The 17943-nt window shown below is 43.8% G+C and overlaps 1 protein-coding gene across 4 annotated transcripts; it reads left to right on the top strand.

Annotated features, from left to right (window-relative positions):
- Positions 1 to 275: 275 nt before the first annotated feature.
- mybpha (myosin binding protein Ha) lies at positions 276 to 17636 on the top strand (the record flags this gene model as incomplete). 4 transcript variants are annotated; one of them, XM_084554179.1, is made up of 14 exons in its annotated part: positions 276 to 492; positions 2139 to 2198; positions 2479 to 2544; positions 3040 to 3174; positions 3587 to 3754; positions 7453 to 7541; positions 7648 to 7843; positions 8373 to 8512; positions 9406 to 9565; positions 10295 to 10431; positions 13739 to 13925; positions 14031 to 14080; positions 17089 to 17131; positions 17215 to 17636. In XM_084554179.1, the coding sequence occupies 12 exons, from the start codon at positions 276 to 278 to the stop codon at positions 14060 to 14062; spliced, it is 1587 nt and encodes a 528-aa protein (XP_084410305.1). In that variant the 3' UTR covers positions 14063 to 14080; positions 17089 to 17131; positions 17215 to 17636. The 4 variants fall into 4 exon arrangements, with proteins under 4 accessions (XP_084410305.1, XP_084410303.1, XP_084410304.1 ...); XM_084554177.1 differs by lacking the exons at positions 17089 to 17131; positions 17215 to 17636 and having other exon boundaries at positions 13739 to 14066; XM_084554178.1 differs by lacking the exons at positions 2139 to 2198; positions 17089 to 17131; positions 17215 to 17636 and having other exon boundaries at positions 13739 to 14066.
- Positions 17637 to 17943: the final 307 nt, after the last annotated feature.

Here is a 17943-nt window from a genome sequence, read left to right as displayed (position 1 = left end):
GAGCTCATCAATTATGATTGCCTTATTTGTAGTGGCTATTTTTTGTAAATCTTAAATTGTGAGTTTAATTGTTAAAAAAAAAAAATATGTTGCTGACATTAAAACGTGGTTACACGTCTTGGCCCAGTGGTCCGAGAAGATGACCGAAGTAGGAGGCGGGTATCAAAGTGAGGGGATGGGTGGAGTTGGCTACGAGCCCCCAGACTCTGACTATATATATGTTACCAAAGACTACCCCAGCTCCTCATCCAGAGGACTGGCCGTCTGTTAGCACGATGCCGGGAAAACCTGCACCCATCAAGAAGTCCCCAGCCAAGAAGGCTGTGGAGAAGGCGCCCGAGCCCGCCCCTGAGCCTGCACCAGCTCCACCTGTGGAGGCTCCACCTGCGGAGGCTCCACCTGCGGAAGCTGCTCCAGCTGAGGCACCTGCAGAGGCAGCTCCGGCTGCCGAGGGCGAAGCAGCGGCCCCCCCTGCAGAGGGAAGCGATCCAGGTATCAGGGGAATACTTCGAGGAAACAGAACAGGATGTTAAACTGAATTTATCATTCTTATTAAATTTAAGGTTAAAATTAAAAGTTTTAGGGAGTTGCTGAATCAACCTTATGGTCAGTTTTAAAGTTGAAGTCTGTGGTGCAGTAAAATATTTTTTACCCAGTCTTTATCTACAGATCAAATATAGTTCAGTTCAACAGCACCACAGACATACATGCCTATTCATTTGAATCCAGAAACAACAAACTAACAACAACGTTTTTTTTCCAGAGCTGTTTATTATACTCCACTAGCTTTAAGTAGGTCAACCCAGTAAACTGACAACTGAGTGTTTTGGGGTATTCTTAACAAGGTTTTCTTTTTCCTTTGCATGCACCAGTTCAGTCATAACATGTGGCGTGTGTGGCCAGAGTGGCATGGATTGCGAAGAAAGGTGGACAAATGGCGAGCTGTCACCCACTTTGTCACATGACATTATGACTTCATTTGACCGTGACTGTAAAATACAGCTTCTAACATTAAGCAGAGAGTTTTAATGCAACATGCAAAGTGTAAAAACATGCTCTTTGCACTATGTTTTGGCGTAATGTGTGAGCACTGATGCTCAGTTTTACCAGAAAATCCTAAAACAGGATGGGTATGATTGGATGTATAGACGCGCCCCGACTACTCTGTGCAAAGCAAATAGGTAATCTTTTGATTCTGTATGTTCAGCACCTCTAGTCGCTGCACATGCTGGAAAGGAGACACCAGCCACAACAGGCCTGCTTCATTAAATCTAACCTTGGCCAGTCTTGACAACAAACTGTTAGTTTGTTTGCTAGTGAAGCTAAATCTAGAGCGTGACAAAGTGCAGTCTAAAATCGGCATAGAGGTTTTGCAGCTTTGCCAGATTTGTGCAAGTACTGAAACTATAGAAGACTTTAAACGGTTGTACCTGCAAGTTTTATACCTTCCCCAACTTCAGTGAAGGGCAAATGATCTCCTGTAGGGCTCATCCTGAGCCAGCATGTCTCCCTGCTTTTGATGTAAATCACAGTGATATTAATGAACTATTAACTAAACAAACCAATGTCCCAGTTGCACCCAGTTACTGACGTCAACCAGTTCGATCTGTCTGTTTTTTTGCCTTCTGTCAATCCTCCTGCATGCAGCACGGGTCTCTTCTGTCCCGTTCACCAGACATACGTCAGTGGTGGGTTTAGCTGAGTGGTTGATATTGTTTTCACGTGCTAACCTTGACATGTAACCCGTTACTTCAGCTGAAGCCAATGTGACAGATTCATAGACCCTACTGACAGTAAACACATACCGCTGGTGGTCCACACACAAGCTGTAATGCAAGATGTGTGTGTGACTTACACCGTGTTCATGACCTGTTGTGTTGACTGGTTACTCTGTCTGTAAACCTGTCATCTTCACTTCTGCACGTTTTCAAAATTGTATTCAGGAGTTTTTGACGTACAAATCCTTCTCTTCTTGTCCCTGTGAAATTAGGAAGCATTGTCTTTACTGCTCTGCTGCTGCTGCTCGCTTCAGTGGAGTATATCTTGATTGAATTAGCTAGAAACTGATTGATTACCTGCATGAGTAAAGTCACAATGTACATCACTAATTGGCTTCCCTAATGGCATTTTGACGCTAGCTGCTGCTCCCGCTGCTGAAGACGGTGCCGTCTCTCCCGCTGCAGATGCTCCGGCAGACGGTAAACATAAACCACCACACTCACCACAGCATTAAAATACACTTGTGCTGCGAACAGTGATGACTGCCAAAATGCCATCAGTCAAGTGCTAGCCATCATGCCCTTCCCAGCTGTGAGGACTGGTGGATGCTCCACAAATCTTTCCTGGGGTCTTTTCAACTGAAATTTTAAAATCTAACTGTGAAAGTTTTAGATGAGATGACATGTTGACATATCTGCATGTGGAGAAGATGCTCTGTTTGTTTCTAAACATTTAACCCTTATGCTTGTTTAATGCCAGCTGCTCCAGCAGAAGCTGCCGTAGTTGAGGAGCCACCAAAGGCGCCCACTCCTCCACCACCTGCAGGTAAAAACCTACAGCACGTCTCATCCTCCCGGTCAAGGTCAATGAGTAACAAGGACTGATTGTACACCCTTTAAAGCTGTTTTAAAGTCATGTTTGACATAGAAAAGCGCCAGATGTCCTCATTTGAGGAGCAAGTAGTTGACATTTTTGCATGACATGGCATCAATGTGTTATGCAGGCCACCAAATAAATTTAAAAGCACATCACTTATAATAGTTATTTTGAATTGTTTCATTCCACTTGCTATTAGTGGTCTTTTGAGTTTTGGGCCTTTGGTTGGACAAATCCAGACATTTGGAGAGTCCACCTTGGCCTGTAGGAAGTTATGATGGAGTGTTTTCTGCTGTTTTCCTAATAATCCACGATTTAATTGAAAACAGTCTGCAGGCTAATTAACTATGAAAATAACTGCACATACACATTTAACAGTCATGTTGTAGAATAAAAAGTGTGTGTATTTTCACATTTCCGCTTCTTCCTTTATTAATCTGACAGTCCCCACCAGCGTTCCTCTGGAAGTGTCTGTGGAAGACGTGAACGACTCCACCCTCACCATCAAGTGGAAGACACCGGAGACAATAGGAGACTCCGGCCTAGACGGATACACCGTCGAGTACTGCAAGGATGGAAGTGAGTCCGCATGTATGTGTGTGAGTGTGTGTGTGTGTGTGTGATACTGCCGGCGAGGCTGCACCTGTCCCCAGAGTGTCAGAGGGCAGATAGACTCGTAGCCGGGTCCAGACCGTATACGGCAGACATCAGTTCGCCGGCTGTCACTGTATCTCCTCACACCACTTTTAGAAGCGCTCATTTGCTCAGATGACAGCATGCCTTCTGAGATTTCATCATGGTGGCCAAAGTGTCCTTCTTATGGCCAGGTTGTTTGTAAACTTGTGTCGACAGACGATAAACCACAGAGCAAGTCCCATTAAAGGGTGTTTTACAGTTTGGAAACTGAAATACACAAATCAGGGGGCAAATGTGTTTAAAATATCGTTGTATCAATAAATGTGTAACAAAAAAAAAATGTGTTTCCCTTCAGCTACAGATTGGAAAGTAGCTAATGAGGATCTGACCTCAAGTAATCGTTACTGCATCAAGAATCTGACAGCCGGTGACCTTCTGCGTGTGCGCGTGGTGGCTGTAAACCCCGGTGGCCGCAGTGAACCTGGGACTCTCGCTGAGCCTGTGCCGATCCGAGAGGTTGCCGGTGAGTAGCGACCGATGTCAAAAGGTGCACCAGACCACTTCCAGGTCTGTGTCTGCTTACAGGGAAACTAAACTCTGATTAATGACGCAGATGAAAACAGGCGGAACTTCAGGTTGAGCAAGTCTTTGTGTAAACTGTGGAACCAGCCTTGAGAATCTTTTACTAGTTCACACAAATTGTGTCTAAATCTTTGCAGCGGTTCAACATGTTGTTATTCTTATTATAGAAGGAACCAAACTAGCTGCGGCTTTCTCTTAACTGAAACTGAAACACTTTATTTCATGCGTGTAACTGTGTACAAGACATCCGAAAAAGTGCTTTTAAACTTCTCCACAACAGTCTGCACAGCTCCCGCAAAGACAGCTTTTAAAATGTCTCCGAGCTCTTTATCAGAAGCTCTCCGATGGTTGTAACTTATGACCTATCCTTAAAATACTCATGTTGCAACCAGGTCCGGTGGAGGGGGTATTAACAGCCGCGGCCCCAGAGGGACTGCGCAGACGCATGCACATAAATCCCGCAGGTGCTGACAAGTGCTTTCATTAGCTGTAAATCATGCTTTCACTTCTTCGTGCGGACACCGTCAGCGGGGCTCACATCACAAACATGACAATCGAGGACTTACAGTTATTATCCAAATTAACAATTAAAGAATGAATACACTAAATATCCATTAGAAAGTAATATCCAAGCTCTCTGGCATGGCTTCTCCAAAGACAAAGAAAAAACCCCTGGACTGTTTGAAGTCTTAAAACACACAGTAGTGTGAAGGCCCCATATGTCTAGTCCCCTGCATGATTTAATGGCCGTTTCAGTCGGGCAAAGGAAAACGTTTGGCTAATGAGCCATCTGGCAGCGGTGTTATTTATGGACATAAACTCAGTCACTGCAGCCCCGCTGTCACTTTAATTTTAATTTACGACACTGCTGCCCTGGCTGTCCTGTCGTCTGACGCAGGTGTAGCGCAAGGACGTTATAATACACATAAAACAGAAAAAAAGAGTTAGCAGCATTTACACTTTTTACACTTTGGTAGCAGTTACTGATGGAAATGTTGGTCTTTTTGCTTTTGTCCTGTATTGAGAAAGTCCCATTCCTATCATTAACTCAACAAACATCTGAAAAACTAATAACATGCCCATTGGTTTAGTACTAATTTGCAGCTGGGATGCTAACACTCATTATGTCAGCTCGATATCAGCACACTAGCTCTATCATTGGAGGAATAATGACATTAGCATTTCACAAGCTACGGAACTAAAAGCTGCACCTCTAACCACAGCTCCCCCAAAATAAGCTCCCAAGCCGTGTCAGGGATTTAACCCTGCCGTGACCCGGATTCGAACCGGGGTTGCTGCGGCCACAACGCAGAGTACTAACCACTATACGATCACGGCGAGCTACTGGGAGACATAAATTCCTCTAAAGGGAACATGTTGCATTCCTGAATTGCAACCTATGCCTGGTTCAAGAGTAATACTGTGACGCTAAAATGCATTCTAGAGTTGTTTAAAAGCGCTTCAGTAAGTTTAGTTACCCTCTAAATTCTGATGTATGGATATGGATTCAATTGCCCTGTGACAGACTGGCGACCTGTCCAGGGTGTACTCCGCCTCTCACTCAATGACAGCTGGGATAGGCTCCAGCCCCCCCGCGACCCTCCAGAGGACAGGTGGTTATAGAAAATGAATGAATGAAGCAGTAGAAGTAAACAACACAACAAATGTGGCAGACAAATCAGCTTTTACTACCTGACTGTCTCATACCGAGTTGCAATTTAGTACCAACTTTACCTCATAATACATCTCTTTTTCCCCTGATTGGATTTTATTACAGGTGTTGGCTAGTATTCCTGTTGTGCTGGTTGCAAAATGTAGATGCACACTTAATACTTTATGGCATCTCTTCTGCTCTCTAGTCTAGTCCAGAGTCGGTTTTGTTATTGGAGTGGGGATTTTCCATCGGGGCTCACACTTGAGTCACACTGATGAGCTGTCGACCTGAGCTGGCATGCACCGATTATCCACTTCCTGAAACACAGCTTACTGTGGTTCCCCGTTCGAGTTCAAACCGCCGTAAACAAACAGGGAACTCTGGAGGAGAAATGTGGTCACGCAATCAAAACCGCAGCTCAACTGAGGGGGAAGAAACCTGAAGCTAATTGATGGATTCTGGGTGGCTTGTTGCTGGTAAATTCAGCTGCATGTCAGTCACACGCTGGCCTGACCAGACACACATCCGCATGTGCAGGCTTCTGATGAAAACACACTAAAAGCCTCCCACAAAGACACTTTATCCAGAGACAAAGAGAGATTATATACGGTTTGCTGGGGGGCTTGCTGGGAGCAGCGATGCCAGCAATACTTCTGGGCATTGCTGGAAAGTGTGTTGATTATCAGGGATGAATGTTTGAGCCAAATTTGGAGACGGACCTGATCTCCTTGGGAATCAATGGTCTCAGGACCTGAATCCCAGCCTGTGCAGCAGCAACATGTAAGGCCAGGGACGATGAGACACTTTGGGCAAGACACCAGGTTAGATTTAGAGTACCACAGCGAGAAAATGTGACAGTGTTGCTGGAGGAAAATGGACAGGAGGTTGATGGGGCCTGAGATAAGAGGACATTCTGAGTGGATGATGAGAAGCAGGCCGCGGCAGGGTGAAAGAGGAGGCCAGGCAGCCTGGTGGTGGTTTTATGTATCCTCTAAACCCAGAGAGCTTTTCAGACATTTGCTGCTTATGCAGAAACATGCGAGGGATGCTGTTGCTGATACTTAGCACCTGGCTTGAATGAAGCCCTCCAGCCTTGCAAATCCCCAACTACGATGCAATTTCACCCATATGGTGTGATTTTAATTACAGCTAGAGCCTACCAGCAGGAGATAGAGTTGACCCTGGATGTGATGCTGGACTTGTCCTCTCAGTGGAAAGTGATGACATCTTCCTGCTGTTTCTTTTTGCACGACACGAGGGAGCACGTGTCAGGGTTCATCTCAGACTTTCTCGTCGCCAAAGCTATTTTTAGACGGAGGGTCTTTCTCTTTTGCCTCTCTCTGCCTGGATACTGTACTTTTTCCCTACATACATCAATTCTGTGATTTAATTTGTTAATAATGAAAGAACTGGGACGTAAACAGTCAAATGGTTCACACCTACGTGCAATGACTGAATCTGACATGTTGTATGTGTTGTAAGTATAATTGGAAATTGGGAGTTTTATTAGACACGTGCAGGTTTTGCAAGTTGCAAATAAAAACAGCAAATCATCACATTTCAATAACTCAAATTCATACTTGAATGAAAAGTCTACAAATTGACTATCAACTGACTAACTGTGAAGCTTTAAATCATACATTTGAATCATAATCCATTTTAAAAGACTAAAAATAAATATATGCACCATCTGTTTCACCGTCACAACTGCCAAAATAATTTTTTCTCTTGTGACTTCCCTTGTGGATTATATTTAGCCTATTTGGTCATGTTTCTCTTCCAGCTTTGCCTAGCAGTGGCCCGTCTATTTCCGTCTTGTTGACCTGTCATTTTGTGTCCAAGTGACCCCACTTTGTAGTTTCGAACAGGACGTGTGGATGATTTATTGAGTTGTCGTGCAAGAGCATATGCAATAAATCAGCTCAGTTAATCAGAATAGAACTAGGATGAGGCAGAAGATTAACCTGCTTTGCTCGACTTTTCAGAACGTCCCAAGGTCCGCGTGCCACGCAGTCTCAGGTCCCGCTATGTCAGGCAGGTTGGAGAGCAGATCAATCTCGTCCTCCCATTTCTTGTAAGCTGGCACAAACAACCATCTCCTCTACGGTCCTTAAAAGCAGCTCACAGACACGACTTCATACTCTGACTTCTGATTTGCTTTTATTTTTCCAATTCCCCAGGGAAAGCCCAAACCGGTGGTGTCCTGGCTCAAGGACGGCCAACCTTTGGACACAAAGAGGGTCAACATCAGAAACAGCACCAAGGACAGCATCCTGTTTATCCGCGCCGCTCAGAGGGAGGACTCTGGTGTTTATGAGATGTCCGTAAAAGTGGACAGCTTTGAAGATAAAGCCACCCTCACCATTCAGGTTGTGGGTGAGTCCCCCGTGGCAGGAATATGACGTGAACAAGCGCCCAACATATGTCAACATTGACTTATTTCAGAACTCCCCGCGGAGTCCCCCCAGCCGGCTGTGCAGCGCACATGCTCCGACAGAAATTCAAAGCATTAGTCAACATAAATGACACCTCTAACAATGGTGTCCTTTGACCCGGAGTGTCAGCTGCTGTGGTTTAATGTACGGCACACTGTTCGCAGCATTACAGAAATATCTGGTTCCCTTTTCATCTTTATGTTGTGGGGAGCAGACACTTTTCATGCACTGAGAAACACACTAGTTATAATTTTGTATAAATGATAAAAAATAAGACAGCAATAAAAGAAAACCATACGCAGTACATACAGCGTCTGCATGTATATCACCTGCAGACATAAACAAATATACAACCCAAGTACAATGCACTATAAAACAAGAACAGTAACACTACTTTTTAAATGTGTTACGTGTAGAAATTAAGTAATTTTTATACTTTATGTAACACTTATAGTAATGTGTCTCCTCAGAGCTGCCCGGTCCTCCCGCCAGTGTGAAGCTGGTGGATGCCTGGGGCTTCAACGCTGCATTGGAATGGACTCCTCCCAAGGATAACGGCAACTCAGATATCACTGGATACACCATCCAGAAGGCCGACAGGAAGACCGGGGTATGGCTTTCTGACAAATGCACACATTTTTGAGTCAGTTATGTTGTCAGACTGTGTGAAGTTGCAGAGATAAGGCTGGCCAACTGGAACCTCACCACTGATATGAAATGGTGGAGGTTCTTGGGCTAAAGTAAAACAGTAAAATACACGTGAAATATTTTTTTTCAAGGATGGTTTCATTTAAGCTAGTTAATATAGTATTGATGCATGTTCAAGTATCAGTTCTTTGGATAAGTTTCATTTTAGTTAGTTATTTGACGTATAGAAAGTGTATAATCTAACATTTCCTTGTAACTGAAAAATAGCACCAGTTTGGCCAATGCAAGGAAGAGGGGACACATCATCCATACTTATATACAGTCTATGCACTGGACAGATATATATTGAACCACCTCTACCAGCATTACAAGCTTTTTACGTTAAACCATTCAAGCAGTTCACACATAGGAAGGTAATTGGAATTGAAAGTAAAAAAAAAATTTCATCAGCATGTAATATTTACAGATCTATTTATTATGTAAAGCATTATCATGGAACTGCATATAAATAGCATTTCACTTCAGGTACCTAGGTAGGTGTAAACTTCTCAGGTCAGGCTAAGGACAGGGGTAGGTAGTCCTTTAAGATTAAATTGCATAAAATAATCACAAAATGCCTCATGTTTGCAACCTATGTACACAAAGCATTTAAGCATGGAGTAAAAGAGGAAGGTGTGTAGAAAACATGAAAGATGCTCCGTGAGTTCACCAAGTGAGACGATCAGGGCAGTGGAAATGTATAGATCACCGTGGCTAGAATTCTTAACTGTCAGCATGAAGACATCAAGCTAATGGCTAACGTTTCCCGTCCGTGCTGCTCTGAACTGACCAGTGCTGCTGTGTCTCCACCTGCAGGAATGGTTCACAGTGCTGGAGCACTACCACAGGCTAACTGCCACCGTCTCAGACCTCATCATGGGCAACTCGTATTCCTTCAGGGTGTTCTCCGAGAACCAAGTGGGCATGAGTGAACAAAGCGCAGTCACCAAGGAAGTGGCCACCATCCAGAAGACAGGTGGCCTTCTTGAGTCTTCTTGAGTCTAGTTTGTTTATATGATGAAGAAGAGTTTTAACCGCAGTGCTGTGGTATGAGTGGACACTTAAACTTTAATGAGCTGCAGTGAGTCTGTTAGTCAGAGGAGAAGCGAAGACTTAAGTGGAAATGGCTCTGGCACTGCTTTAAACGTAAGTGGTAGCTCTCTTGGCCAGAGCTCAGATATTACTAATATACACTTTAAGAGGCTGCGAAAACATTAAGACAGCTGGCAGTGCTGTGTGCGCTTCAGTGTGGGTGCGTGCGCACACATGGCTGAGTGCTGGAGTGTGTTTAATATTTACCTGTACCAGCCACTCTAGCAGGAAAGCCATACCAGCAGTGCTCTTTGTGCTCTGTGAAAGTATTTACAGAACACCAAGTGTAGCGAGAGAGCGGTTAACGTGTAATGTGGACGGGTGCTAATGAAGGCAGAACTTATGTGTAGGATTTAGGGATCATCAGGCATCTTTTTAGTTCCTGTAGCCCTGAATATGGAAGTATACTTTGAACTTTTTGTCACAAAATCTAGGTAGCGTTATTAAAAAACACAAAATGAAGCCTTTGAGTAACCAGTACTCTTGTGTATCTGTGTATATCCCATAGCTGCAGCTGCAGTCCACCCAGACTCAGTCATGTATTACTATCCTGTCAATAGATACTTACCGATCATCACCACTGAGACCCTAATCTTGCTTTGCATGTTTGCAGGCATTGTCTACAAGCCTCCTGAGTACCAGGAGCACGACTACAGTGAAGCGCCCAAGTTCACCACATTTCTCAATGATCGCGCCGCCACTGTGGGATACACCACCAAGCTGCTGTGCTCCGTTCGTGGGTGCCCCAAGGTCAGGCATACGTTAACACTCTTACTGATCTAAATGTATCTTATCAGCGTAATATCAGGGTCGTGTTTCAACATATGTTTGGATGTTTAGTGCGCATGCTCGCAGTAATGGTGCAGTCAGACTTCCGTGGCGTGGCGAAAAGCAGAGTTGCGGCACTTAGGCAGAAGAATTTCGGGAATCTTTTAATTATGAGGACAAATGCTTTGCTGAGATATGGGATAGTCTGAGACAGCTAAATGATCTTTCCCTTACTTGAAACAGCTTTGTTCTCATCTGGGACCTTCAATACACCGCTTAGGTGTGTGGTACACTGCATTAAATAGGGTATTCATGTCCCAGATCCACAGTAGGACCGGGGCAGGGTTTGCTATGGAATGTCTATGTGAAGTTTCAGGATGTCTCTCGCTGTTCTTGGCGGCCACTCCTCTGGTTAAACTTATCTTTACAGTTGTCTGACCGATGCAGACAGATTAGGCGGCAGGCCAGGCTGGAAATGCAGCTGATTATTCGTCCTAGCTGTCCTTGGCTGCTCACCAAGCACAGCGGTGGTTGGACGGCCCGGGCATGCCAGAGCAGAGGAAACAATTCTAGCAAACCGATACGGCACAACTGATTTGATTTTCCTAAAGTTAAACCAAGGAAAGAAGGACTGATGGGTAACGGATGGAAAATGGCTCATAGAAAATTGTTTGAAAAACGCCTGAGAATGTCCAGAAGCCATAACACGTTGTCTCTGTCCCATAGTTATTACGTTACACTGTATAGGCTTAATGTATAGGCTTGAACTTGCCACATCTAAGTGAGTCTTTCTTGCCTGTCCCTATCGACCATCCTGAGTTCAGCAATCAGAGCAACCAAGTAGTAGCAGCTGTGTGAAAACGTATCCACAGATCATCTGCAGGGGACCATGGAAAGAGAAGCTTGTAATACCCTTTCATACTCACACACTCTGAATGTATATATATACATTTATATACGCATAAGAAACTGCTGTCACCGATGATTCCTTCAGTGTCACATACAGTATTTTTAAATACACCATTTCATGTCAGTTCCTCTTTCTAAAACATTCCCACTCGCTTACTGGCACACCCACCTCCTCTCTGTCTTCGCCTCTTTAAATAACTGCTGTAAATGAATTCGTTTCACACTAATTGGGCTGTAAGTGTTTTGCAGCATGTGTTTATTGAGTCACTTTCTCTCCTCCCTTGGCGTGGAGTCCACAGCTCGTTAGGGACTGTCAGAGAGGTCCGTCAGAAAGGCATGTTCAGCACTGTGATAAGTTGTCCCACTGGCTCTGATAAAGGGCTGCACATATAGAAGTAGGGACTACATTAGGAGCTGAGAGAGGAGAGATAAGCGGGGAAGACAAAGAAGAGACAGAGATAATGAGTATGGCCTGTTGTCCTGTCATGGCTAAGTGGACATGTTGCCGTATCACAGGAGAAGGTCCTATTTTTGCCACCCATCCAGACTGCAGCTCCTATCAGTATAAATGACTCTCCCTGTAACATTCACACACACAGACAAACAAAGACAAACACAGCAAGACTGGAAAGAAAAAAAGGGAAGATTAACTAACATGTATAGGGAGCCTGTGAATATCCCCAGTCATCCAGGTCCTGAATTACTTAAAGCTAAAACCAGCAAGTCCAGTTGTCTTTGCTTTAGCTCGCATCAGAGAGATGAATGTTAACTCTGCATGTAGGCATACAGTACAGTAGGTGGTGATCGGAGCTAATTACAAACATGCATAGAACTTTTTCGCAGCAGATATTTTTACTTGATATAATAGCTTCGTGCCGCATAATGAGGTCTATTTTCTGCATATCAGTTCTCTGTCAGGGCTTTCAAGAACACACAAGTAAGGTCTATGCTAACATGCTGATGTATTGTGTGGTGTAATGTTTGCCTTCTTCATCATCGTCGTTTAGTGTCTTAGCAACCACACTTTTGGTTATGAGCATTAACAGAAATTAGAACTGAGGCCGATGGAAGAGCTGCAGGTATTTAGTTATGAGCTGGTACCTGTGTCTGATGGAAAGTTCCCTGACAGTATTCGTTAGAGGAACATAAATGTCAAAATCATCTTGTCGTCATCAGTTGCTTCAGTCATTGTCTAAGCCTCGTAAATGTTTGTAAAGAATTCCATGGCAACGAAGCAGATAACAACAAATGACATTTCAGTGCTGCGCTCAGTTTCCTTTTGTATGAATCATCATGCATTTGCAGGCTGGTTCCTGTTTCCTGCTGCACCTGCCATTACAGTGCTCTCATATAAAACCCCAAGTCTCCCAACAATGAACCCATTTAAATGTTTTCAAAATGTTGATTTGCAAAGACCTTGGCAAATATACAGTGTCTGATCTGCTGGCTGGGATGGAAAGTGCACCACACTTATGCTAACGTAATTAACAAATCAGTTTGCAGTTTTGTCTTTCATTCACGTGTTTGGCATTCCTGACGGCCATTAGGAGCCACTTGGAGTCCGATGCCTTCATCAGGCAGACACGAGGAGCTGCACGTCAGACTGCCAACCCTGCAGTCAGCTCTCCAGGATGCAGTGCAATCATTGTGATCATACTGTAGATGTAGCTGACTCAGTAGACAACATTAGTTTTCACCTTGCAGATTAGTTTAACTTCACAACAAAAAAAATAAAAAAGGTCAAATGTCAAAACCATTTCAATACAAGTCAGTTTTAATCTGTGAACCTCGGTTTGCTTCCAGCCTTCCTCACTCAGCAGTGATGACGGTTGGAAACAAACATTTCTGAAATGTATCAGCTGAGGTGTAACTCAGTAACCAGAGTCGCCCCCACATGAAGCTGGACCAGAGTGATACGTATGAGGTCAGGGACAAGACTTGTGTTACTCCTACTGTGCCCAAGTGTCACCCTCAGCACAGACAGTCGGAGCTAAGTGGAAGATGAGTTGGAAGCAGACTCTGCTCATGTGAAAGTGTTGATCAAAAACACAACTCTAATCAGCAGGCTTGTTGCTAAAATTGTGAAGTCTGATTGGTCTGGACGTCTAATGTGATATGAAAGGACTGACAGCCGCTGTGGCAATGATATATAGCTGACTCTGGAAGCTTTAATAGTGAAAGTCGTGTTTTAATAGCTGTCTTTTTGTGTTCTTATTGTTGCCTTGCTGCAGAAAGATCAAACTAAAATCTAAAAGTTAGCTCTAGTTCCCTACTGGTGTTTAAAGTATTCATACGGCTGACAAAATTCAAGACATGAGCTCAGTTTTTACAAAGACAGGACTAACTGAGTTTAAATAAATGTCTCCTCTCCTCCCCTCAGCCTAAGATCGAGTGGTTGAAGAATCAGATGGTCATCGGTAACGACCCCAAGTATCGCCAGATCTCCAACCAGGGCATTTGCTCCCTGGAGATCCGAAAACCCTGCAGCTTCGATGGTGGTGTGTACACCTGCAGAGCCAAGAACGCCCAGGGAGAGGCCACCGTCTCCTGCAAACTGGAGGTCAAACGTATGTACCAGCGGACAAGCCGAAATACTTTTGAATATTGTCCGACTAATTATAACGACGTGCAACAGATTTGTTAACTGTACGTCCGTGTTCATCTCCCAACAGAGGTTATTCTTGGAGAGGAGAAGGGCAAATAAACCACTAGACCTACAGAGGTAAGGAACGCAACAAAAAAACACATTACTGATTAACTAACTGAGTTTACAAATGAATTAATGCAATTGGTTGTCAAACACTGAAGCTAATGGAGCACAGACTGTGCTATACTGTGGTTTTCCAACTAGCTTAGCGACTTTATTAGTGTTTTGTGGATTGCTGATGGGCAGAGGAGCTGAAAAGACTTCTTCTGAACCCCTGTAGCAGTCACCTTATCTAACCTGTGAATGTCAACAAATAAATGCACCAGTGTTATAGATTATGAACTGAACAGAAAGCCCTCCCCTGTTCTTGGGTCTACAAACTCGTGTTGTGCGTCGGTTTGCGGCCTATGCTGTTACCCAAATACTTCAACACACCTAGCGTAGATTATGCGTCCAGCAGCTTCTTGCTGACCCGCTTCAGATCTTCTGAAGGAAAGCAGTCATTGTGGGCGCATAATTCATCTCTGTAGATTAATTTATATCCTTTAATCTGATTGCTACCATCACTATGGCAGACTGATAATACTCCTGCTGCTGAATGGCCATCAACTGTAGTTTTAATTAATTATCTACATCAGATTACATCAGCTTCTTGCTCCATCCTTCCTGCTCTTGTATTTCCTCCTCTGTACATCTGTACATCTGACACATTGCGAACCCTGCTTTTGGATGTGGTAATGTGACAAAGATTAATGCAAGGAGAAGAAAAAAACACAGAATTGAATGTTTTTACAGCTTTCGTGATTCTATTCATACCCTCACTATTAGGGCAGCCACATCCGTGTTTTGGTGTCACCCCGTTTCGAATGCTCGAGAAGTGTAGTCTTACAAGGAGTGCCGACGGGCTTTGTTCGCAGCGTTGACAAGAAAGGCTTCGGCAAAGTCTTTTAAAAAGCACGGTGTGATGAGAGAGGGCAGCAAGAAGGGAGAAGATATTTGAGCGGGAAAGCACGAGATGCAATTGAACATGACGTACAAGGTTGTAAGCATTAGAGAGGAGAGGATAATGGTTTAGTTTTACTGCAAAGGCCATACCGCTGGTTCTTTTTCCGGCGCTGTGAAACACAATCACGTTCCACGACTGCCTACTGTACATTCAGAACATGGGAGCACGGGGCCACTTACATTAATAATATTTAGATGGCAGGTTTTCTCCGCCTGTATCAGCATCTTGGTCTTGAGTAATACCTCTCTGGACCTAGACTAGACTGGTCGCCTCTACAGTTTCAGGGCAGAGTTCAGCTTTACTCCACTGCCACTACTACTTTGCTGCAGTGTGTTGGTAGCAGCTAAACATCTTTCGAAAAGGGCTGACATGGCTTATGATGAAATGCTGGTCAGTCAGCGTCTTTGTAACGCAGGCCAACAACGAGCAAGTGCAACAACAGACTTAACAAGCCAGCTCAGCGTCTGTCTTGCTGCTTTTTAATATGTAAAACGCTCGTCAGCAAGTAAACCCCCCCCCCACCACCAAGTCTTAGTCTCGCCCGGCTTCTCTTTTTACTCCTCTTAGCTTTCTGTATCCACGTCCTCTTTGGTCTCTTGTTCTCTGTTACGGTGTCCATAACGAGGACATCCAGCTAGGCTCCTCTTATAGTTAGCTGAAGTCCCAGAGCTGAGGATGTGTGACATAGTTCCATAAGGCTTTACGTACGTATGCAGATAACCCGCTCAACTCGAGTTACACTGCACCAGGACAGGCAAGAGACATTCTCCCGCCCACAAATCTGTGTACCATCAAAAATAATATAGTAGTGTGATAAAGATTTACATTTCTACCCTATGCCTATCAGCAAAGAATGTATTTTCTTCATTCTGGAGACAGAGGTCCTGCATAGCCACAAACGGGGCACTAGTCTATTTCCACTTATATTGACACTATTTTGGGTACAAGTGACCAAGTAATAATCTCATAATTTTACTGGTTTATGCTTTAATCGTGAACTTGAAACTCATAAATAAAGATTTGAACAGCCATTTTCTGGCACAAATTCATAAGATGTACCATAATTTGGCCATAGGATACCTTTTTTAGAATCAATGAAATGTTGGTTTAGTCTTTGTGTGGGATTGTTGACATTTCACATCAATTATAGTTGACACCTGCCACCAAAATACATCTCAAAGAGCCCGCTAAATGTTGTTGTCTGGCTCACATGTGACGTGGTCATTGAAAAATGTAAGAGAAAAAATACATTTTGCTCTCTGGCTAACCGTATCCACCTCAGCTAGAGGAGGACTGTGGTGTCATTTTGGTAGTTAACCTTGGATATATGGCTTCAGTTCACAGTTTTAGTGGTTTGACATTAACAAGTAAACTGGATGCGGTTGCTGTGCTGCATGCACGCCGCAAAGCCGACCTTCAGTGCTGTCAGGGACACAAGTGTGTTCACACCGTACTGTAAATGGGGTCACATGCCTTCCTGACCACCACCACCTCCCTCCCTTACCCATCCTCCCCACCTCCAAATGAAGCCTGAGTGATCAGATCTTAATGCATCCTCGATGTATTTGGATGCATTCAGACAAGTATTTACAGCTGTCCTCTTGTGATCAGATTACCAATAGAGCGGTATCGTGCCAAGTGTTTAGTGGCACCCTACGAATGACGTGATCGTGCTCGTGATTCGGTCGGGATGCGGCCCCGTAAGGAAGCCATACATGGGAGGGCCCCCTCAAGGGGAAAACGAGGGATTAGACAGGGAGCGCCTTTGGGTGGGTGGAAGGTAGTGGTGATGTCAGCGCGGCACTCCACAGCTTCTAAAAATGACTCCAGATGATATGACACGCAGCCAAACTCTTCACATTACCATGAGTCAACAGGGCCAGAGAAGTGCTGCGAGAAGAAGGGAGAATGGGCTAAGAGGGCAGAAACCGAGCTGACAATCCTTAACGGAAAATACGCAGTGGATCTCTTTCTCTCTCACATGCACAAATGCACATTCAAGCAGAACATTCCTGGTTGCAGTGATTATGAACGCCTCGTGACCCCCTTTAACCCCTTTGAATGATCTTTCCATCAGTGCCTTTCAAGGACCAGCAGAAATCCAGGTCTTATATTTTGAGGTGAGTTTGTGTGTTAAATTTCGTTTGTGTATGCAGCCCCCAGAAATATCATAAACCCTTCTAATCCTTTCTGTATGTCTCAGAGTGTTTGAGGAGGTGAGAAAAAGCCGCGGCTGGCTGTGCAGCGATGTGTAAATAATGAAGCAAAGGACGGAACGACACATGGACATCTCCATATCCATTTCCTGCACTCCTTCCAGTATTCAGGGAAGACTCACACCATCCCACCCATCCCAGCTGGCCAAACGTTGTATGTTATTTTAGTTGGTTAGTTGTATGTGAGGCTATATTTACCTTGTTTTTTCTGACTGCGTCCATTTGCTGTTTGTTACAGTATATGTACTCAATAAAACAGTGAATCCTTGGATATGCTATTGCAATGATTGTATGGATGTTTAATAAAAGTTGTATTTTATTATATAGTATGTGGATTTCTGCTGAAGTTTCAAAGTGCCTACAATAAAATGATACATGTGGTTTTCTAGCATTATCTCTTCACAGTCCCATAGAGAGAGATCTGCTGGTTATGAAGTAGCATGCTTGATTAAATAAATAAATAAATAAAAAATATTAAAACAGAGCCACACAGATATGCTTGTATTTATGAGGTTTCAAAATATTCAACCCTTTAGATTTGTGCTGCCAGCGCTCCAGTGAGTTTGTTTGTGTGTGTTGCACAAACTACGGACAAAACAATATTTGAAAGAGTTTCTATGGATACTTTGGATTATTTACAGAGCTGGAATTTCATTGTACACAAGAAATAATAGAGGTTAAAGACCTTTTTTTATTATTATTTACCGCTAAGCATA

The sequence above is a fragment of the Chelon labrosus genome (assembly GCF_963514085.1).
Source record: "Chelon labrosus genome assembly, chromosome: 10".
Taxonomy (NCBI): domain Eukaryota; kingdom Metazoa; phylum Chordata; class Actinopteri; order Mugiliformes; family Mugilidae; genus Chelon; species Chelon labrosus.
This window is presented reverse-complemented; position numbering and strand designations above follow the sequence as displayed.